General features: G+C 49.2%; 1 protein-coding gene across 1 annotated transcript in view; it reads right to left on the bottom strand.

The window, feature by feature from the left end:
* LOC138521861 (E3 ubiquitin-protein ligase TRIM39-like) overlaps positions 1–23,627 on the bottom strand; it is a 159,100-nt gene that overhangs the window by 73,415 nt on the left and 62,058 nt on the right. The window contains exon 5 of the mRNA XM_069635007.1: positions 13,340–13,449. Within this exon, the coding sequence (XP_069491108.1) occupies positions 13,340–13,449 (110 nt within the window). The remainder of the gene's footprint in view (positions 1–13,339; positions 13,450–23,627) is intronic.

Raw genomic sequence — 23,627 nt, 5'->3', positions numbered from 1 at the left:
TCTGAATTTGGCCAATGGTCTTATTACTGAGTACAAATACCCTGCAGGGGCTTTTCTCTTTTTTGTCTCAAAGAACGATACCATGGAACTTCGGCCCTGTTTGGTTTATCGTGGTTTGAATAACATCACGGTCAAGGATAAGTATCCTCTGCCGCCCATGCCTGATATCTAGAAGGAAGTGTGAGGGGCTGTGGTCTTTACTAAACTAGACCTAAGGGGGGCATATAATTTAATACGGATACATGAAGGAACTGCGAGTGGAAGAACGCCTTTCAAACTCATTTTGGCCATTTCGAATATAGGGTGATGCCCTTTGGTTTGGCTAATGCCCCAGCGGTCTTCCAGAGATACATGGATCATGTCTTCAGTGACCTGCTGTTTCACACAGCGATTGTCTATTTAGATGACATTCTCATTTTTTCTTCCACCAGAAGAGACCACACCAACCATGTACATGCAGTTTTACAGCAGCTACGTTTTCAACAGCTTCTAGCCAAACCCAAAAAGTGTCCATTCAACCAGGATTCCATCTCTTGCTTTTGATATGTTCTGTCCCAGTAGAGCATTTCTATGGACCACAAGAAGATTTGAGCACTCACTACCTGGTCTGTCAAAAAATAGTCCATAGGCGCCCCTCTGTGAGAGCGAACATCGCTAAATGACCCGTTCTTTGGGAAGGTACCCACTCGAGAGTCCGCAGCCACACTTTAGTTCACTGTACCTTTCACAGAATGGAAATATCCATTTGCATATCAGTCTTTGTCTGGCCCACATGGGCAGTCCAGCACCGAAATGATATGGCAATTCTGTTCTGAACAAGAGTACCAAAAGCAACCCCAGACACGTGTTTCAGCTTTGTTGGGCCTCATCAGTGAGGTAGAACTGTGCCTCTCTGAGCACAGTGAGCAAGGGGCCCACGTCTGGATGACCCTAGGAAACTTAGGGTGACTAAACCTAAGTCCCTTAAACAATAAAAAACATTGTCCATAGGCACCCCTCTGCGAGAATGAACACAGCTAAATTACCTGTCCTTTGGGAAGGTACCCACTAAAGAGTCCGCAGCCACACTTTAGCTCAGTGTACCTTCCACAGAATGGAAATAACCATTTGCATATTAGTCTTTGTCCCGCAGCACCGAAATGCTATGCAATTCTCTTCTGAACAAGAGTACCAACAGCAACCCCAGACACGTGTTTCAGCCTTGTTGGGCCTCATCAGTGAGGTTGACCTGGCCTGTCCCACAGAGTGTTAAGGACGCCCAAAGTTTATTGGAACTGTCAACTTTTATCGTAAATTCATTATACAGTTCTCGACTCTTACTGCCCCAATCTCTGACCTTCATGTGAAGAAACATTTTCGTTGGACCACAGAGGCTCAAGACACCTTTGATAACTTAAAGTCAAGTTTCATTTCTGCGCCCATCCTCCGACACCCGGATACTGCTTGGCCTTTTGTGGTTGAAACTGATGCCTCCGATACGGCGATTGGGGCAGTACTCTTGGGGCCGGATTCACAGAGCATTTTCCTATGGGATTGCGCCATTTTAAAACACTTCCATGAATCAGGCCCTTGCAGTTACATGAGGACGGGGACGAGCACCCTGTGGCGTATTTGTCCCGCAAACCTACCGCATATGAACAGAATTATGCTGTTCTTGAGAAGGAGTTGCTGGCCTTGAAACCGGCCTTTCTAGATTGAAGACATGTGTTACTGGGTGCTTATGTAGTGGAAGTGAGGACAGACCACTGTAAGCTCCATGTCTTACAACGCATGGAATGTTGCAATAGTCTGCAAGCCCATTGGGCATAATCCTTCCTACAATACAACTTTAAGGTTACCCAACTGCCAGGAAAGAACAATGTGGTGTCATGCGCCCTGTCCCGGCAATCATCTGACTGTGAACCTAGAAAAATGGTTGATCAAATGATACCTCCGTCTCGTATCATTGTAGAGGTGTCATCATTCAAGGACCAGGCATGTCTTGCCACTCTGGATAGACCTTTGTCTCAAAGTCTTGATATTAGCAATCCTTATGGAATGCAAGCTTCCCAAGGTCTGTTATTTCAGGAGTCTTGTTTATACATTCCAACGCAGGATTTGCATCAAATCATTCTTCAAATGTGTCATGACTCTCCGGTTACAGGGCATGTCAGCGACTAAAGAGTTGTTGGAACAGCAGTTCTGGTGTCCCAATGTGACTACGGACATTAGATGGTATGCCTCGTCCTGCACCATTTGTGCCGGTGCTCAGAATCCTCGTCACTGGTAAATCGACAATAAAATCAGAGGAAATACCTTCCAAATGAGCCGTAGTAGGTTGCAAGCATTCTAGTCTACCAAACCCTGTGATAGGACCTGGGAATATGCCTCATGTATTTGCTCCCTGTTTGGTGCTTTTTTGCTAACCATCCTTCAAACCCGGGTGGGGGGGGTGCTATACTGTCATGGCATGCCACAGCTTTCTCACCCGTTGGCACCGCCACCACCCCCCCCTTACTGTGGATCCGGCATCCTTAACGCTGCCCCGGTTGCAGTAGATGCCCATACCAAGATGGCGCCTGGGAACAATTGTCTGCACTGATCCTGGTTCCAGATGTCATTTACCCTTCTGGTTTTGCCAGAACGTTCATCTGGAGGGTTGCTTAAGCTAAGGTAATCCTTTGCTCCCTGCGCCTTATTGCATATTGTTTCTGCGCTCCTTTTGTTTACTGCCTATTTCCTGATTCCTGTTCTCCCCTTTGCTCCTTTGCTGCTTAACCTCTGCCTTCTATGCTCCCTCCTGGCCTTGTTCCTGGTTTCTCCTGGTTTCCTCTAGTTTTCTCTGCCATTCTCCTTGCCTACCTTTTTGGAATTCTCCTCCAGTTTCATCCCTGCTGCTCCTGCTGCAACTCTAGTCTGTCCATCAGCCTCTGCCTGTATTCCAGTTCGTCTTGCCGGTCCTGCTGCTTACGTCCTTTACACCTGCTACTCCTGCTGCAGCAAGGGTTTCCCCCTTCTGGGTTGTTTTCTTTGCTCAGCCCCTGTCTCCGGGGGTCACCTGTCTGTGCAGTACCAGACAGCGTGGTTTCCTCAGATGGAAGGCTACATTTCGACCAAGACCAAGTCCAGTCAGCTCGAGTAAGTCAGTTTATTGACAACTACTCCCATCAGAGTCTAGAGTCTAGCAAGCTTTCTTTACTCAATCTGGTGGCTTCACTACTCCCACCAGAGTCTACATTCTAGCTTGTTTTCTTTCTGTGGCTGGTGGGCTCGCTACTCCCGCTAAGGTGTGGATTGTAGGTCCATGCTACTTTTACCCTCAGTCCTCAGTGATCATGGGGTTTGATTTCTCACCAGGCTCTGAGCCCAGCTTAGCAGGACTCTCAACCTATCCTGTCATTCCCCACTGGCTTCTTCTAAGATGTGACTCTACTGGTCGAGCCAGCTCCCCATTTCACTCCTTCTCTCTGTTTGGATCCTAGCCAATAGACATGCAAGTTTCTCGGGTTTCTCATTCTACTCTTAAACGTGCAGTTTAGCCTTCTTGGTTTGGACAATGCACGTTTTAATCTCCTACTCCTCCTGGTATGATTCTCCTCAATCTGCCATCAGTCTCTATCAGGAATGCTGCCATCTTACTCTCACCCTGCCCTGATTTGTCTGCTTCTTTTTATACACACACTAGCTATACCCCCAGCGTTGCCTGGGTCTGTAGTTGACATGCATGTGGGGGTCTGCTATAGCCTTCTGTATGGTATATTGTGCCCTAACGTCCTATTTTTGAAAAATCGCAAAATCGGAATTCTCCCGGAATCCCCTATACGGATAGCACAGTAACAGACCCCGCTCCACCCCTGTGCAGGGCAAATGGTTGGGGTTGGTCAGATTTCAGTATCGCCAGTACACCCCAGACTGGTATGCCGACCTCGAGCCAAACTTTCAGCCCACCAACTGTTGTGAGGCTGGAGACAACCACAAACATACAAACACTTTAACCAATATGGGATACATTACTCACCGTAATCGTATTTCTGATGCTTGTATCTGCTTAGATTCACATGCTCTGCATAGGCCGACATCTAGTGGAAGCTGCGGAGGAGCTTCCAAAATAATACAAGGGATCATCCATGTTAAGAGACTGCCGGGCTCACTTACGTCCACCCATTTCCTGCCTCCTTTCAAACAAACAAAGGACTTTGACTTCAAATACTAAATCCTTGCGTAATAGTTCCCAGCTGTGAGGCTCCAATGATCTGTTTTAGGTTCAAGCCAGCCTTTGGAAGCCCCCCATGAGAATAAAATGCAAACGTTGGCCAGTGGTAGAACAAAGGACTCCCTCAGCTGTGCCCACATGCTTGTTGGTAAAACAAAAGAGGTGATGTCCGGAAGATTTAGACTTAATGTTAACGTCTAGCGTAGCTCGGGTAACCCGACAGACCATCGTTCTTCAACTGCCAAACCATTACAGAAAGGGGAAAGACCATATGCTACTAAGTCTTGTACCGCGCATTGTTGCCACTTGCATGGTCTCTTGGCGCTCTGGCGAATTTGCAGTGGATGGAGGGTTGGGTTTGTTAGTGGTATTTAGAGGGAGAAGAGCAAGAGGGCTTTGATCTGCTATTGGCAGCTTCAGTTCAAAGAAACCGGTCACTGAGCATTGGTGCGTTTTCGGTTGGTAGCCGTCGAGTGGTGTTGAGGTATGGTTGTGCCTGGTTTGGCTTCATTTTGGGTGTTGTGAAGTGTGTGCGGTAGAGGTATGGTTGTGTTTAGTTCAGAGTTTGAGGGTGAGCATGCAGAATGGTGATTTATTAGTACAGTTAGTAAGGAGCAACACATTTCCCATCCCCAACAATCCAGATAATTGCGATATTTAAATCAGGCTTAGTCCCAGCCCAAAAGGTGCAGCCCACCCCCAATTGGTTGGTCACAACCGTTCTTCACGAGACCACAAGCATCCACTGACATATTTCGGCCTTGCCTTGCTGGTGTTTCCGTGCAGAGGGGACAGTATTAGGTAATATTATCCCCATAAATAAAGTCGCCATACATATAGTCGCTGGGAAATGGCATAGGCAACATTATTTATGGGGATAGTTCATGAGGTAAATGGGAGCGGGGTTGAGGGGGTATCCGCCACACCCTTTGAAAAGATATTGGGGTTGCAGGGGTGTCCCCCGCAGGTTCCATGGGTTAATATTGCCGCAAGAGAACGGCGCCATTCTTGTATGGTGACATTTTTGCGGGGATATTAACATAGGGCACCAACGGGACATGGCCTAGCAGTCCAGACTGGGCTGCTCTCATTGGTGGCAGTACCTGGCTGATTTGCATATGGTGCAGACGTGATAAAAACGGTTCTGTAGAAGGTTGCCCCAAGCAGTGCCAGTGGTCTAGATATGTGCAAAACCTTCCCCCATCACCGTTTGGGTCATACATGCTTGTAGGTGTCAGATGTCTGAAACGAAGCTGCAGGGTGACTGTCACACACATTATCTATACTCCAGTCGAAAACAGGTACCTTTTAGTACTTTTAAATAATGCAAACTAGATTGGCAATAACTTTGATTCTGTTCCCACCCCAGGAACAGATTCAAAGTTATTTGGGGATAAGCAGCTTTATATTTAAATCCGCTCAATGCACATTTATTAGGTTCACATGACACTTTTGTTTGTGTGACCGTTCTCAGTATTATTGTAAAACGTTTTGGCGAAAGAGCTCTAGAAATGCAAACAAAAAAACAAAATACAAAATACTGCCACCAGCTACTACAAAAGAAAGACAACCCTCCAAAAACAGTTGTAGAATGAGGCTTCATTTTAGAAAATAAAAAAGGCGTTCTGCTTATGCAGTTTTGAACCTAGCAGTCCTCTGGCTTACTTTTATAATTTAATTGACTAGTAGCTCTTGTGCCAATAATTTAGGGGTGTCATGTGACAATTGGAAAATATTTGCTAATGTTCCTATTGCCAAGAGGCTTATAAAGCAAAGCACATGTAAGATGCTATTCTAATTTCCCATGCGCACATTTCTCTACATCTTGCAATCAGTGTTTTTGTGCTCCTTCAATTTTTGGCAGAGGTTCATATCAAACTAATTAGAATAGACGGCATGCCTGCCTTGCATGCTGAATTCGGTGGTGCCCTTTTTCTGAGGTGGTTCTTGGGAACACCCTTCTGTGCCCTAAAGCAGACAAGCCCGGGTATTGTGCCATAATTCCGACAACAGCAAACACGTTTTGGTTGACATTGTTGGCTCTGATCTGGCCATAGGGGCAGTCCTATGTCAGAAACCATCTGACCAGAAAGAACATCCTGTTTTTTTTAAACTTTTCACATCAGGTAATCTATTGTGAGAGGAACTACTTTCTCCTAGAAAGTAAACTCCTAGCTATGAAAGAAGCATAACAAGTGTGGAGATACCCATTATTGGCAACTCTCGATGATAGAGAATTCCATACGGACCATAGGTACTTTTAGGTGCTCTAAACCTTAGAGTGCTGAAACAGTAGGCAGGACCAGTGCCCATACTTAGCGCAATATCGATTTGGCAAAACCTAGACATCAGGATTCTTAACAGCGCTGCCAACACTCTCTCCCATTATTACCAGGCGCTTGTCCACTCTTTTCCTCAGCCCTTCCCTTGTTCACTCTTTTCCTCAGCCCTTGTTCCTTCATGGCTATTTCCTTCTGCTTACTGTGTCTCTTAAAAACAACCTACAGGTGGGGTATCTACGGGCCGCTCAGAACTATTGGTTTATTGATTCTTTTTATTTCTGGTGGAGCGTCTGTCATAAATAACAACATTAAATCCTATGTCTCTTCCTGTCCTGTCTGTTCCCAAATCAGCCTCTACAAACTCATAATGTGAGACTCTTGCAGCCCCATGAGATATCGCCAATGCGGCAGCACAAGGTATCAACCGACTATATCACTGACCTGCCCACTCCCAATGGTTTACAGTCCTTGTGGTTACTGTTAATCCAGACTACAAGATGGAACATTTCACACCATCACAGAAGGCACCATCAGGTCATCCTTAGGGCTATTGTTCATCTCCATTGTCTTCACAAGAAGGTCACCTCAAATCAGGAGAAAAGGGCATCAAGGTCAGAAAGAGGTTGGCAGAGAAGGGAAAGGAGGAGAAAAAGATCAGAAGGAGGCTGGAGGAAGAGAGTACAAGGGTGGAGAAGAACGGGAAAGAGGCAGAAAGAGTTGTATTACTCTTCTGTTGTGCAAGGGAAGGACCTTGCCTAAGGCAAGTAGTTGTCCTAGCCCAGATCCTGTCTTGAGTCAGAGAGCTAAAGAAAGAAAACCTGCTGTGGGTGTGAATGTCCCTAAACCTGGGGGAAGTTGAACATGCACGCGGCTTCTGATGTATCAAATCGACCTTGGCTGGTGGGGGCAGAAGAAAACCTACACCGGACATGGGGTATGAAAAGCTTGTCAATGTCTACAAGCCTAATAAATGGAAGGGCTGTGCCTTAGCAGGCGTTTGCCCCACACAAAACCTGCGAGGGCCATTCCATGACTGGAACTCTAAGGGAGTGTGGTGGGCCACTCAAAAAAGCCCTCTGACTGAGCGACTGCGTGAATAAACCTCTATGATGATACAGGATTTTGTGAGCAGAGGGAAACCTGGACTCAGGACATCAGGTCTCATGTTGACCAGGATCTGTTGAATCCTCCGGCTTGTTTGTGTTCCTCCTGTACTCTTGCACTGTTCTATATAGCTACTCTTGTTTTCTAGTGCTCTCAATTTTTCCTAAATGCATTTTTCCTACTCTGGTGTTTGATACCAATGAAGCAAGGCTAAAACCTGTCTTTTTGTGACTCGCGTCATCCTTTGATCCCTTCATGCTTCCGCACTTGTATCAGTAATAGAATGGGCCTCATCGCAAGTTTTAAACTCATTTGCTGTTACCACCACTCAGTCGTGGAGGCTTGCAACAGGATTACGAGTGGTGTGAGTGCGGTGTAAATTCCCATTTTTGGAATCCATATTGTTCCATAAGGGTTTTTGGCAGATTTACGACAATCTCCAGCAGATAAATCCTCCACTTAAAACAGCGATAATTCCAATACTTCCAAAACATGTGACAGTAATGGAATTAACGCCACTTTTTACTGCACCGCCAAACTCGTAATGAAGCGTATTGTGCTTTAGACTCCTTAGGTTTAGACTCGATAACAGCCTGACCACTAAGTTAGGCCTTAATATGGCTGTCACCAACCATACTACCTGCACACATCAGGTTAGGTTCCAGAATTGGAATTTCCTCACATCATATGAATGACTGACATGACCTTCAGGGGCACGGTACAAAAGATCACAGGGTCAGTCTTGTACTTTTATTCCATTATAAGCAGTCCAAAAACACTTGCCGTGGGTTCCTGCTGATAAAAATCTGGACATGTGTGTAATACTGCCATAATAGTCCTCCGCAAAAGTCTGTGACACATCACGCAATGAGACCCTAAGTGCTCTGGACCTAGGCAATGCAGCCAGAAATTAAGTGTGGAAGGCTTCAAAAAATTGACCGAGCAAGACCAAAAATCTTGAAACCTGATTTGTTCATAAAAAGTGAAAACTAAATGAGGTTGGAGAAAATAAAATAGGGGGAGGAGTAAATTCTGGAAACTTCAGAAGCGTATCACAGATGAGGCGCAGTTCAGCAATGAGGTGTGAAATGGTGTCAACGATCATTTTTCTAATTTGTGTTTTCATTCATTTGTTGATTTATAGTGTGTAAACTTTATTTTAATGTGCTAAGTGTTGCAGGATTATTTGCTTAAGTCTGATTTTAAGATCTATTGGGTAAGCTCAGCCCCAATATTCAAAGTACCAGTGCATTGCAAAGATGTGGCACAGTCTTTTTTGACTGACATTGAAAAAATACATAATTAGTCTGGACTGAGTCTCAATAAACATAATAGTCTACAATACTGAGAATACCGCTGGGCATGGCGGTTGCTAATAACGTCGGATGAATGTATTTTTCAACCGCATGAAGGGGAGTGTAACTTTCGGTGATAAGTGTTAGTTATCTTAACAGAAAAGAAATATGATTTTTAGTTTGACTTTCTGTACTTTAAGTTCCCCTGATGCTGGCGGTTGTGAGGAACTCATGGTGGCAACAGTAATGCAGGCACAAGTGATCAGAGTTCAAAGGTATTTATTAAACTGTATACAGGTTGGAAAAAGCCGAATCTAAACCTAACTCTAAGATGGGGGCAAGCGTCGACCATCAAATGAAAATCAGGCAGTCCTGGTGGAGTTTATACTAAGAAACCTATTGCCAAACCTTACAACTAATACAAAAAGGGTGTGGGATGGTTTTCAAGAAAAGACAGAAGTGTCCACAAATAATATGTCGGGATGCGGTAGCTTGGATCTCCCTTCCCCACGTTTTGAACACGGGATAAGATGGGATCTTGGAGCACAGCACATACTCAAGCTTTCCCCAGCACGAGTCAACAGTTCCACTTGCAGCTATTAGGACCGTTGATGGTCAAGTCTCGTTTCCCTTGAAAGTATCTTGCCTTCGAGGGCCTGATATATTCAACAACAAAACAAAAAGTTCCTTCAACAAAAGGAAAGTTTGTTTCCTGGTTTGACTTTGGTTGAGGATTATTCACCCCTGGCTTCCCCTCTTTTGGGCGCTGACCCTTCTTTACTTTCAGCCTCCCTTCTCTGTATTCTCTGTATTCACTATGGCTCTTCCTTCGCTCACAAATCTTAATGTCTTTTTAAACAGTTCCAGTGGACATCCCTCGACCAGGTTCACTCTCGTCAACACACTGTTTCCTGGGACTTTCAGGGTCATTCTTGCCAAGTTCACATTCATAATGGTTTTCAGGATTCAGTTCCCTTGTTTTCTCCCAGTTCATAGGTCAAAGGCTTTCGACTGTACAGGGATTTTGCGTGACCTCCTGTATGACCACTTTGACCTAACTTGACGGCTGTCCTACGGCCTTCTGGTTTCTGTAGTTTAATTCACCCAGGGATCGACCAGAGTCTCTCGAGCTAGCACCCATGTGGTGCCGGTTCCTTCTGCAGCTGGTGTACCCTTAACACTTTTACAGTTCTTTTGAATTTAGTTCATTTTACCACTTTGCGACTTTCATTCACCACAGCCCAGTTCTTATCGCCTCTCCCCTCGACTCACCAGCTGTGAGGAACCGCTTGGCTTTCTTCTTCACTGGAGACAAGGCCGGTACCACGGTAGCAGGAGTTTCCCTCGCTCCCGCTATCAGCATCGACACGCTCCATATACCGTTGACATCTGTTGTAGCACTTTTGGGCTATTGTCCTCAGTCTTACGATTCCCTCTTTAGAGGTTTCGCAGGTCTGCGTCGGAAAGGGCAAGGATGTGTCTCTTCTTGTCAGCCTCTCGATATTCACTGCCTTTCTCACCGTTCAATCTGCCCTGCTCGTACTGTGCTCTCTTGCTCCACCCTTTATCCCTGTGGGGAACAGAAAGGGCCGTCAGGTGTGTGTGATTCTGATCAATTGCCTGACTTTGCCTGACCCTTGTATTGAGACATGTCAGGTAGACGGCTCTGGTGTTAGTCCGTTCTCTGGTGTGTCGTGTGAAAGTGTTTGTGTCGGAAAAGGGGGGGGCAGCAGGGGTTTACGAAAGTCCTACATGGTAGTGTCGGGGAAAAGGTGTTGAAGGAAGGGGGATACCGCGTCTCGCCCGTCGGTGTCCCACTCCCCGAGGATCCCTCCCATCCAGGTGATCCTCCCTCAATGGTCCACCCCCAGGAACTGGATCCAATAGCGATGGCTGTGTCCTGGCCACCTTGATGACAGATCCCTGGGATCCCTGGGGACTAGCTTGGGAGACACCTTCAGGTTTCTAACACGGTACACCCCGAAACACAGATTGAAAATGAATTATTTGCCTCCATGTAAACCTATTTATGGATACATGTGAACTTGTAAATACACCTAGAAGAATATATCACTACTCCAGGGGTCTGCAACCTGTGGCTCTCAAGATCATTTGGACTGTCCATCCCATGATCCCTCAGTATTCATTATGCTGGCTAGAGCTGATAGGATTTGTAGTCCAACCCATCTGGAGAGCAAAGGGTTGCAGACCCCTGCACACTAAACATTAAAAACATATATATATATATTTATTTTTTTGGAGCATTTATTAATACTGTGCAGCCATAGACATTATTGACCTATAATCACTGCGATAAAAACTCAGAGAACTGGCATGCAGCCATCTGTTGTACCCTCTGCCATTACAACGCCCTCCTATCAACTCTTCAGTGCTGGAAGCAGGAGAGTCCTGGTCATTTCCAAACACACTCCTACAAGCAGGTTCCCGCTCCTGTCACTCCACGGAAACTGCTCTCATGAATGTGTCCAACTTAATTGGCTCTATAAGCACTCAAACCTAACCTCTATCCTAATTATTCTTCCCCTGTCTGCTGCCTTTGACACTGTGGATCACTCTGATCTCCTTAATACTCTCTTTCTTCTTGGGATTTGCGATCAAGCACTTTCCTGGATTGAATCCTACCTTGCACCTCGCCATTTATTCTGTCTACTGGAGCAACAACACCTCTCAACTCACTCCTCTAACTTCTGGTGTTCCACAAGGCTCTGTCTTGGGACCGCTCCTCTTTACACTATACACTTCTGCTCTTGGGGCCCTAATTTCCTCCTTGGGGTTCTCGTACCAACTCTTTGCAGGTGACACCTAAATCTTCTCTTTTCCTGAACTCTCCTCTGATCTCTCTATCAAAATTTCCAACTGTCTCTCTGCCATTAAATATTGGATGGCTTTACACTCTCTGATGTTAAACTCTACCAAAATAGAGGTACTCTTCCATTCCAAAAGCTCTCTCTCATCTCTTCCTCTGCCTATCCAGTTCCAACCTGACACTCTCCCCTACTCTTCTTCAGCTAGAAACCTCTGTGTCATCTATGACCCTTCTCACACCTACCTGCTCTACTTTCATCTTCAAAACTGGAACAGCAGCTCACCCCAACCTCCTAAATATTAGGAAAATCAGGCACCTCCTTCTATTCAACACCGCCAATCATCTCTCAACCACTCTGGTCTTCTCTAAACTGGGCTACTGTTCCAGCATCCTCTTTGGTCTCCCCAACTATGCTTTCTGTCCTCTCGACAAGATAATTAACTTCGCTACCAGGACTCTCTTTGTGCTCCCTCATTTCACACCTACTTTCTCGTACCATCACCAGGTTGGATGGCTGATGATGCAAAACAGGGCCGGATTTACATTTCATCTCCTGGTTCACAAATCTATCCACAGTAAGGCACCACTGTATCTATCCTCCTCTATCCAACTCTATAAGCCTTCTCGTAATCGGTTCGACCCAAAAGGTCGTATAAAAAAAGCTGAATGCGCATTTGGTGTGCATTCGGCATGGTAAAAAAGCCCGAAGCCTATAATACCAAAGAAGGGGAGCGGTGGTTGCAAAGGTGTGCCCCGCCCCCTAGTATGGTATTATGGGCTTTGGGTGTTGGGAGGATTATGGGAAGCAGGGGACAATAAAAAAAAGAAAATAGAAAAAAGCACCCTGCTGCGCCAGCTCCAACCCACGTTAGTGGGGAGAACTGGTGCTGAATGGGTACAGGACAGTCGAAATAGGTAAGTGCAGGGGGATGCGGGATAGCGGGTAGTGATCTATGTGATCACTGCGCAACAGGATTTTGCAATTCGATGTTTTCGGATTTGCAATTTCCAATGTGCAGTTATCATGTAGATCCCTCGTAATCTCCGCTCTGCCTCCTTGAATACCCTTATAGCTCCTCACCCTCCCTGTGCTTCCTCTTGCTTCCGCTCTTTCTCTCTTCTTGCTCCACTTGCAAGGAATTGTCTTCCCCCAACCATCCGAGAAACAGTCCACACGGAATTGTTCAAAACCATTGTTCAAAACCAAACTAAAAGCCTACCTCCTTGTCTCTGAGTTACCCTCTTAACTTACCTCTCATCTGCCTGCTAGCTAAAGTTTTTACCTCACCTCTAACTTGCCTCTGTCTCTCACTTCCTCTGCCTCCATTCTAGCACTTCACCCATCATGGTCACATTCCGTGCACAGCTGGCCGTATCGCCTACCAGCACTTAAAAATGTCCAATGTTGGTTGTCCTTAATCTATGTATGCCCACTTATGTATTGTCCCCAGTGACTGTTCCATTTAGTCCCCTCCACAACCTGGTCAGAATGTCCCTCAAACTCACTCCATTGTAAGAAGCTCACTGCTTCCCATCGAATCTGATTTCTTATCTATTATACGTTCTTTTGTGATCAAAAGAGCATTGCTTCTCCTGTATATAAATAAATAAATAATCTTACACTCTTTTCTTCCTTTACCTTTTAATTCCAAGAGCTCTTCCAGTAGGCAAGGCTGTTTGGTGCTCTGCAGTGTCTGCGTCACTCTAAGAGCATCTTTCGTAAGCTTCAAATCCTTCACTTCACCACACCTAAGAATTAGACAGGGACATTATAAATAACTGCAGGCATCGAAAGATAAGTAGAGAGAGGCTTCAACTGTGAGATACCAGGAAGAGGCGATGTCCCTTAGTAAAAGTGGAAATGGAGCCTCAGAATGGAGATACATGGCATGAGTAACATTTCCCACTAGATATAGAGGGTTCCTCGCCTTTGATAAATAAGAGACCTGCTGGAACGAGCCAGCAAGAGACAGAAGGAGAAGCCAGTGTTTGGGTGAGGCCAGTTGGAGTTTAGCCAGACATAGAGACTAGACGAGGAAGGAGAGTGAAGCAGAGCATTGAGAGGACTGCACTGGAAATTGTTGCGGGTGAGGTGTTGGTTGATAGAGAGTAGTACATGAGTGTAAAAGCGCATGAATGAAGAAGAAGAGGAGAGTAGAGGGGAGAAGAGAGTGGAGAGGAGTGGTGAGTAGAGAGTTGGGAGGAGAGAGAGAAGAGAGGAGAGTAGAGAGTAGAAGTCCAGAGGGTGCGAGTGGAGAGTGGAAAGAGGAGAGTTGAAGCTAGGAGATTGTTTGACCATCAGAGGGACACAAGGAGGGAGTAGAGAAGGGAAAGAGGAATGGAGAGGATAGAGGTAATAAGGAGAAGAAACATCAGCAAAAGGAACACAAGGATGTGAAAGCCCAGCGTTCGAGGAACTGGGTATTTGGAAAGGCAAAAGACCACATTGCAATACACACCCTGGGGAGTTGTCCAGATAGGTTCCCCTTAAAAGTGCCACAGAGGGAATAAGATAGAAAAAACTAAGGCCTTCAGGTAATCACCCTAAATAGAACATGGTTTGAAATTGCTGAGAGCTATTTAGCTCCTGTTTCTACCCTAGGAGGCCTGCTTAGCTTAAACCAAGAGTTACCAGTAGCTACTTTTGGCTCCGCAGGCCAATTGGTGCCTTACAGGCATGCATATGTGACATTAACTTTCAGTGTTTGAGAATGAAAATAAAGAAGAATTAGGACACATCTAGGACGGCATTTTAATATAATGGAGCATATTTACAGGATAATTCATAGAATTCAGCGCACAAGTGGCGCATACGGCTGGCGCACAGTGTGCGCGTGCGACTTTCTGCGCCAGCCGCGTGCGCTAAAATCCATTTCCGTGCACAGCGTATTCATGGATTTTAGCATCCAAAACCAGCTGTGGTGCAGAGTGGCGCAGCGACCCTGCAACAGCGCCAGTTACGCCCCCAACCCCTCCCCGTGCGCCATGCACAGCGCACAAATCCTGTACATGGCGCACAGGCCCCGAACCATGAAAACGCCAGTAAAACTCCCTGCGCACACCTCTGAATACATGTACACCCCGGCGCGATTGGCCCTGTGCGAGCGGGGTACGTGTATTACTGGGGTGCGCGGGAACTTTCACACGCGATTGGCCCTGTGCGAGCGGGGTACGTGTATTACTGGGGTGCGCGGGAACTTTCACACGCGATTGGCCCTGTGCGAGCGGGGTACGTGTGTTACTGGTTTGCGCGGGAACTTTCATACGTGATTGGCCCTGTGCGAGCGGGGTACGTGTGTTACTGGGGTGCGTGGGAACTTTCACACGTGATTGGCCCTGTGCAAGCGGGGTACACATGTGTTACTGGGGTGCGCGGGAACTTTCACACGTGATTGGCCCTGTGCTAGCGGGGTACGTGTGTTACTAGGGTGCGCGGGAACTTTCACACGCGATTGGACCTGTGCGAGCAGGGTACGTGTATTACTGGGGTGCGTGGGAACTTTCACACGTGATTGGCCCTGTGCGAGTGGGGTACGTGTGTTACTGGGGTGCATGGGAACTTTCACACGCGATTGGCCCTGTGCGAGCGGGGTACATGTATTACTGGGGTGCGCAGGAACTTTCACACGTGATTGGCCCTGTGCGAGCGGGGTACGTGTGTTACTGGGGTGGGCGGGAACTTTCACACGCGATTGGCCCTGTGCAAACAGGGTAAGTATGTTACTGGGGTGCGCGGGAACTTTCACACGCGATTGGCCCTGTGCGAGCGGGGTACGCGTGTTACTGGGGTGCGCGGGAACTTTCACACGCAATTGGCCCTGTGCGAGCGGGGTACATGTGTGTTACTGGGGTGCATGGGAACTTTCACACGCGAATGGTCCTGTGCGAGTGGGGTACGTGTGTTACTGGGGTGCGCAGGAACTTTCACAGGCAAATGGCCCGGTGCGAGCGGGGTACGTGTGTTACTGGGGTGCGTGGGAACTTTCACACGCGATTTGCCCTGTGCGAGCAGGGTACGTGTGTTACTGGGGAGCGCAGGAACTTTCACACGCGATTGGCCCTGTGTGAGCGGGGTACGTGTGTTACTGGGGTCCGCGGGAACTTTCACATGCGATTGGCCCTGTGCGAGCAGGGTATGTGTGTTACTGGGGTGCGCGGGAACTTTCACACGCGATTGGCCCTGTGCGAGCGGGGTACGTGTGTTACTGGGGTGCGCGGGAACTTTCACACGCGATTGGCCCTGTGCGAGCGGGCTACGTGTGTTACTGGGGTGCGCAGGAACTTTCACACGCGATTGGCCCTGTGCGAGTGGGGTACATGTGTTACTGGGATGCGCAGGAACTTTCACACGCGATGGGCCCTGTGCGAGCGGGGTACGTGTGTTACTGGGATGCGCGGGAACTTTCACAAGCGAATTTGCTCTCAGAGCGGGTTACGTGTATCCAGTGTGGTGCGCAGGGAGTCCTACACGTGAATTGGCAGTGTGGGTCCTCCCAGGTGTCCCCTCTACCCCCTCCACGGCCCCTGCAGGCAGCCCACACCACAGGGGACTACCCTGCACCCCTGGACATGTCCCGCAGGCAGCCCGTCCACCATGGCCATGCCCCCCAGCCAGGCCACGTATCACGTTGCACTAGTGATCACCAACTCATGTCCCCCTGCACCACCATACCCCATCAGTGAGGGGCACCTGCCTGCAGGCCCCCACACATGTCCCCCTGCACCCCCACCCCCCATCAGTGAGGGGCACCTGCCAGCAGGCCCCCACTCATGTCCCACACATGTCCCCCTGCACCCCACCCCCATCAGTGAGGGGCAACTGCCAGTAGCCCCCACACATGTCCCCCTGCACCCCCACCCCCCATCAGTGAGGGGCACCTGCCTGCAGGCCCCCACTCATGTCCCCCCCCTAACATGAAATAAAGATGCACAATCACGGCCCACTTTTACACCAAAATACCACAGCACGCCACCCCATTACTGAGATGCAATGATTTCCCAATCAAAACCACACTGACATGCCCATCTCAAGACACAAACCAAAAGTCAACTATGTACATCAACACATGTCCGCCACACACACACATACTCGTTGGCATTGATTGTGTAAACCCACATGTTCACATGCATTAACCCAATGAGCAAATCCCACACATGGAACTAAAATATGAAAATGCATTATGTACAAAAATAAATCAATAAAATGAAAGCATAACAAAATAGCAAACATGAAATGAAAAGCATGTGCAAAAGAAGAGTAAATGAAAAGTATAACCAGTACAAAGAAATCCAAAAGAAAAATAGTCCAAACTCTCCCTCCACCAACGCAAATCCAAAGGAAACGTAAAACAAAATCCATTGATCTATGGTGAAATCAAAAGAAAAAGTTCAAAATAATCCATTGTCCAACTATGTACAATCCATTGTCCAAAAGAAAAATCCATTAATCCATGTACAAAATCAATCCAACGTCCAACTATGTACAATCAAATTTCCAAGGGTCCATGAGCCCAACGAAACAAATGAAACCTATCTAATAACCTACCTAAAAAAAAAAATATTTACAAAAGTGTGGGGCATAGTCCAAAAGCCCCAAAATAAAGAAAAAAAAGGAAACCTAACACTATAAACTATTTACAATGGCGACGGGCAAGTCCTGCGGCTCACTCAGTGATGTTTTCGGCCAGGGCATCACCAAACTCCATGTCAATTTGCTAGAGGCGGGCCTCTGTCCTGGCCCCGAGGTCTCGCAGGGAGGCACTCATGGCCTGTTCCAACTCCCTGCGAATCGCCTCGAGGCACTCTGCCCGCCTCAATGCCCGACGCATGGAGAACTCTGCCCAGACCACGGTGAGCCGCGCCTCTTCTGCCCGCCGCCGCTCCGCACCTATATGCTGGCCCAACCGCAGCCACACGGAAGACACATCTATTCCAGGGTTTTCCTGCCCTCTGGCCGATGACTGCCCCCCTGATGTCGATGGCCCCTAGCCATCATTGCTCCCACCTAGAGCCTGCTCCTGCTGCTGCTGCTGCTGTCCATGTGCCCTGTCCGATGATGCCTGCACATCCTCCATCAGCTGGTCTCCAGTTGTGGTGTCCACCCATGCTGGACCGCCGACTCCCGACTGTGGCAGGGATGGAATCTCCACCAAGCTGGCTGTCTTGGTCAGGCCAGGTCCACAGGGGGCCCTGGTGGAATCTGGGCCGGAAGACGGCACGGAGAACGACTGGCGCATAGTCTCCACAGAGGAGGAAAGGTCCGCCAGAGTGCGCGTCACATGTAGGAACCCACCAACCAGGGCCCCTCCCAGCAGTGCCACGTCACGACGCTGCTGTTCGTGATGGCGTATGTTCTCCACCCAGGAAGAACGCACGTCATCACAAATGTCACGTGTGCGCAACGCAACATCAATCAGGACAGAGCCCATACGTTCATTGGACCCCTCGTCCGCAGGTAGTGGAGAGGCAGATGACATGGCACTCTCCCCTACCTGCGGACGGGCCTGGGACGGGGCATCCCTGCTGGTGCATGGTGGTGCAGTCACAGGGTCAAGGACAGGGACATGCACAGGCCCCTCCGCAGTGACCTGTGCTGCCTCCTGACCCTGGCCCTGGACTGCACCACTTGCACCAGTGGTACTACCCCCACCAGGCCCCATGTGCGGCTCAGTAGCGGGCTCCTCTTCCTCTGTGGAGACCACCAACCTGGATGTCTCCGTACCGTCTTCCGCCATTGCAAGCCCCTGTGGGGGCTCACCCGGCCCTTCCGCCACAGCCGTAGTGGCAGACGCGGCACTAGCCCCCTCGCTTCCGGATGATGCCAAGTCCTGGGAGGGTGGCTGGGCCTTGCCTCGCCGCCCAGTGGAGGCATTCCCGCCGCTTGGCTCCACAGCGCCGTCTCCGCCCTCTTCTTCACTTGACGCTGCGTAGAGGGAGACATAGAACACAAGCATCAGGGTACAGTACAATATTCGCCTAGACAGGAAGCAATAACACATGAGTGGCAGTGTCTAACGTCACTTTCATCCTGTCCTTCCACAACACATGGGTGAATGCACGCAACACACATGCATAAACAGGCAAGGCGCCTGCAATCAACATCAGCATCCATGTACAAGGGCCTCTATTAATCCAAATGTTGCCTTCAAACTCACATGCATCATGGCTCACACTGATCCCATGCACACACATCACCGGAGGGTCATGCATCATGCCTTGTACACCACAGACACAGTGGATAGACACAGTGCATACAATGGTGACCGCACTGCATGAGTGAATGTACACATCATCACGGGCATGTGTCATGAATCCATGGCGTATCAAAGTCACAGACACACTTCTCAGACACACACACATGTGCACCATACATGTACATGACAGCAGCACCCATCCCTCACACCCCCACCATGTGCAAGAACAGACACTGGCATGCTTTCATGTGTGCATTTGCCATACAGCTCCCCATGTTGCATTGGAACTCATGCACCAACCATGTGGTTCGTACATTACTGGTCTCACATGCATGAACATGATGTCCCTGCACACACATCCATACATGGCCCATGTCACACATACAGGCAAGTATCAGACTACCAGCACACTGCAACATGCCCTGTCTCACACAACAATGCTTGGCCACTTACCGCTCAACTCCAGACAGGTCTTCCTCCGAAGGATCTGGGCGTGGAGCGCTGGGCATACGTGTTCCAGGACCCTCATCTGGATGTCACTCATGCTGACCCGGCCCCCCTCCGTGAGGCGCCGGGCCTTGTGGAGGGTCCTGGACCCGAAGTCCTCCCAGCGCTTCTTGATGCGCTTGATGTCGCGGGTTGCCACCCCCTTCACGTTGATGGCAACCACTACGTCCCAGATCCTCTCCCGTCCTTCCTTGTTGGCGCGTGATGTTCCGAAGAGGGCATCATACTGCCCCAGGACATGCTCCACCAGGACACCAACTTCCTTCACACTGAAGCTGGTGGCCCTCTGCCTCTCTGGCTGGGGGTCTCCAGTGGTCTCAGATGGTGTTTGCCCCGACATGGCGACCCCCGAGGCAGGCGTGGGTGGGCAACTGGGTCCTGGGGCTGGACTGTGGAGCGATGGTATCCCAGTCCGGAGGCTTCTATTCCAGCAGGGGTGGACACAGCAACTGGAACCCTGGCTGATGTGCAGGCACCAAATACCAGGGCACGTGGGCAGCAGGCAGGCAGGCAGCAGCAGATGGCAGGTGGGAGCGTGCTCGGGGCTCTGGGGGGCAGTCATTCGGCCTTCTGGGCAGGAGCGTGGTCTTCCGTGTGTTGTTGCATGGCCAGCTTGACACGGAGTGATTTGGCACGTGAAAATCTTGCACGTCAGTGTGTAATTCGAGGAAAGGCCCTTTGCGCGTAAGCGCGTCAGCACACGTACGCGGTTTCATTGGACCAAAGGCCCTTAGCGCGTAAGCGCTTCTGTGACATGACTTGCGCGGGCGTTTCCCTCGTGACGTGGGCATAGTGGTTCAGCGCGCGTGAAAAAACTGCACGTCCGCGTGTGAATGCGTGTAATACGAGGAAAAGGCCTATACGTGTAAGTGACGTGACGCGCGCGGGCGTTTCCATCAACACGGGTGCATGTTCATCGTACACGTCCAAAAAACTGCACGTCCGAGTGTCAGCTCGTGTAATTGGAGGAAAGGGCCTTAGCGCGTACACGCATAAGTGATGCTGTACGTGTGGGCCGCTTTAAAAGGTACGTGTAGGACCCCATTCCCTTGTACGTGCTTTTCGTGGAGAGCGAGTGGGTGAATTCTGTACTTCTTGTCGGTTCACACGCAATTACTTCACAGCGTTTCAAGTTCGTACTCCCTGTTACCTCTGACAGCGTCCATTTTTTTTTGTTTGGGCCTGTTTCCTCAAACAGCGTTCACTTCTTCTTTTGTCCTGTCTCCTCAGACAGCGTACAATTCTTCTTTTGGCGGGGGTGTTGCCAACGCGCACATGCGCGTTTTTTTCACGTTATTTTTCCAGGCAGACGGTGAGTCGCGCACGCATTCACCAACTGTGCTTGCCCCGTGTGTCGCGTACCCCTTCAGAGGTCATTGTAGGCTGCGTGTTACACGCGTACGCTTATTTTTGTGTTTCTGGGTGCCACAGCGTAGTGCTGGTTCATTTTTCCACGCACGTGGTCTACGAGGGGTTGCGTGTACGTTACTTTTTGTTTTCGGGGTGCCTGTGCGCTGCATGACCCGTCATCTTCCCCCAGGGGTCACAGACAGCCTTGCTAGAGCACTAGGGTACGAATTCCATCTAGTACCCTACCCCTTTCACCCCCAATTGCCCAGGACAATTGTTTACTGCAACTCCCATACGCACAACATCAGTGCCATGGTTGGGAGGCGACCAAGCGGTAAGGGAGGCAAAGGTGGCCGACCTCCAAAAGGTGGGCGTGGTGGTCACGGTAGGGGACGTGGCCAGGATTTGCAGGGTGCCCCTAGACCCCCATGTGTGGAGGACCAATCAGGGACACCCATGCTCCCCCCCCATGGTTGAGGGAAACGTGGCTGACACCATCCCAGCTCAGCCCTTGTTGGACCAGCCCATTGTGGCACCTGACCCGGCACAGGATGACTCCCAGGCTGACTTCCAGGTCAGCAAGTTGAAACCACGTGTGCCGGTGCAAGTTGGTGTCACCAGGCCACGTGGATCTGGGGCAGCGATGTCATCTGCTGCCCCAAGTAGGCAGGGTGGGGAGGCTGCAGGGGCAGCTGCAGCTCTATCTACCCCAGCTCTGAGTCTCCCAGCCAGGACAGTGTCGGTCCTGGTCCATCAAACTGACGTTGCCCCAGCCAACATCACACTTCAGCCAATGCCTGCACTAAGACCTATGGTCATTGCGCCTTTGCACCCTCCCAGTACCCAGTCCACCTGTGCTTCTGCCCCTACTGACCAGAGCGGCGCAAGCCACTCAGGCTCTGCTCCACCTTTGAAAAAGAGGAAGAAGGGTGCTCTGGCTCTACAGGCTGAGACCCCAGACGCGGCTACACAGTCCGGCACGTCAAGGAAGCCTAGCTTTAATGACCCCGAACTTGATGCACTTGTGACCTATGTGTCGGCACATAGCTGCAAAATGGTGGTGACTGCAGGGTGCAAGACCACACCTGGTCAACGTAGGGCACACTGGCAGACCATCGCGGACCGCATAAGTGCCCTTGGATTTGTGAGGCGCACAGCTGATGATTGCTACAAGCGGTGGAATGACCTGAAACGCAGAGCAAAGAACAAGCTGGCCTCAAATCATGCTGCTACTCTGGTGACTGGCGGTGGGTCTCCACCAGAGGACAACAAACTCACTGAACATGAGTCTGTTGCTGGGACCTTCGTCACAGAGGAACAGATCCAAAGCGTGGGAGATCTACCTGATTACGACGCATTGTCCGGTGAGTGCCCATGCATGTGTGTGTAATCCATGTGTATGTTGTTTGGGTGACGGGTTCTGATTGAGTGCCAGGTGAGGGTGTGTACTCCTGAGTGTTATGGGTCACCCATGTGCTTCCTCCAATACATTAATGTGCCTTTGATTTGGGTATGACAGTATCCCTTCTGCCCAAAGTAGCCAATTAGCCCCACATTACTGCTGTTGCACTTGAACTATCATCTTGCAACAACATTATTCTGATTTTTCTGTGTTCATTCAGGCTGATTGTTTAGATTATCCCATTTTTCATATGCTTTTTTCATCCCTAATGCCACATTTGTGACATGCTTCTGTCATTGTTTACACCCCAGATTGTGCCACTTTAGTTACCTGGTTATGTGAATGATTAGACCATTCAGGGTGAGGGAGTATTGGCCTGCTGAAATTTATTTTTAGGGCCTGTTTGCATGTGGAACATGATAGTTGTTTCCTTCATGTTGAACTGACCAACCATTGATGTGTACATCTGCCTACAATCAATGTCTAATTGTACACTGGATGTGTTGCAGTGTGCGGCACATGCATATTTTGCAACACTATTGTGCATTAATCTTCTCATCATGTCCATGTGACATGGATGTGTGACAGTACTCATTCACTGACATATCGATGTAGTTGTCTAATTTACCATGGCTATGCACATGACATCTGTGTGCTGGCATGTGTCATGTATGTGTATTGGACATGCCACTCACAGGCTGATGTGTGATGCCAGTGCTACACGACATGCTGCGAATGTGTTGCTTTTCCATCTTGGTGTCCTCATGGTCTGCCTGGTTGACTCCCCTTCAAAATCATTGACAGTGCATGCATGCCAGGATTATAGTCATGTGGGACATGTGTAAACCATGTACAGGATCTCTGTCTTGTCAGGCCTATGTGTGTGCTATGGTGCTCATGCCTGTTTCCATTTCTTGTATTTCATGTTTTTGCAGGTGACGACGCACTTGATGCTGGTGAGGTTCAGGAGATGGTGCAGACCCAGGAGGATTCTCAGCCACGACCAGGCACCAGTGGGGGACGTGGTGTGGTGGTGGGTGAAAACACTTTGGTACTGCAGACCATACTGTCAAGGGGTGCCTCTGGGTGCAGCTCCCCAGACCTCTATTCAGGTGCTGAGTCGGATGATGAGACTTATGTGCTGTCGCAGGTCAGTGCTTCTGGCAGGGATTCTGTTCTGTCCAACCCACCTGCACCAGGGGTAGAACCCACTATGGGGATGTCAGTGTTGGTAGGTCCGCCTTTGGTGGTTATGGATGCAGGGTCACACTCCACAGCATTTGATCCTGTTCCTGGGCCAGCAGATCAGAGGGGGAATGCAGTCCTGCAGCCTCAGGCAGTGCGAGCACAGCAAGGTGCAGATCGCCTTGCCCCAAACAGGTGTGGTGGCCGCCGACGCGGTGGCAGTGCGCCTCCAGGCAATACTGTATGGGAAAACTCCATGTACGGTATGGCAACCCAACAGGCAGCATCAG

The sequence above is a fragment of the Ambystoma mexicanum genome, chromosome 13, assembly GCF_040938575.1.
Source record: "Ambystoma mexicanum isolate Mex_15411 chromosome 13, UKY_AmexF1_1, whole genome shotgun sequence".
Lineage (NCBI taxonomy): Eukaryota > Metazoa > Chordata > Amphibia > Caudata > Ambystomatidae > Ambystoma > Ambystoma mexicanum.
Note: the sequence above shows the minus strand (reverse complement) of the source record. Positions and strands in the feature narration are given on the sequence as shown.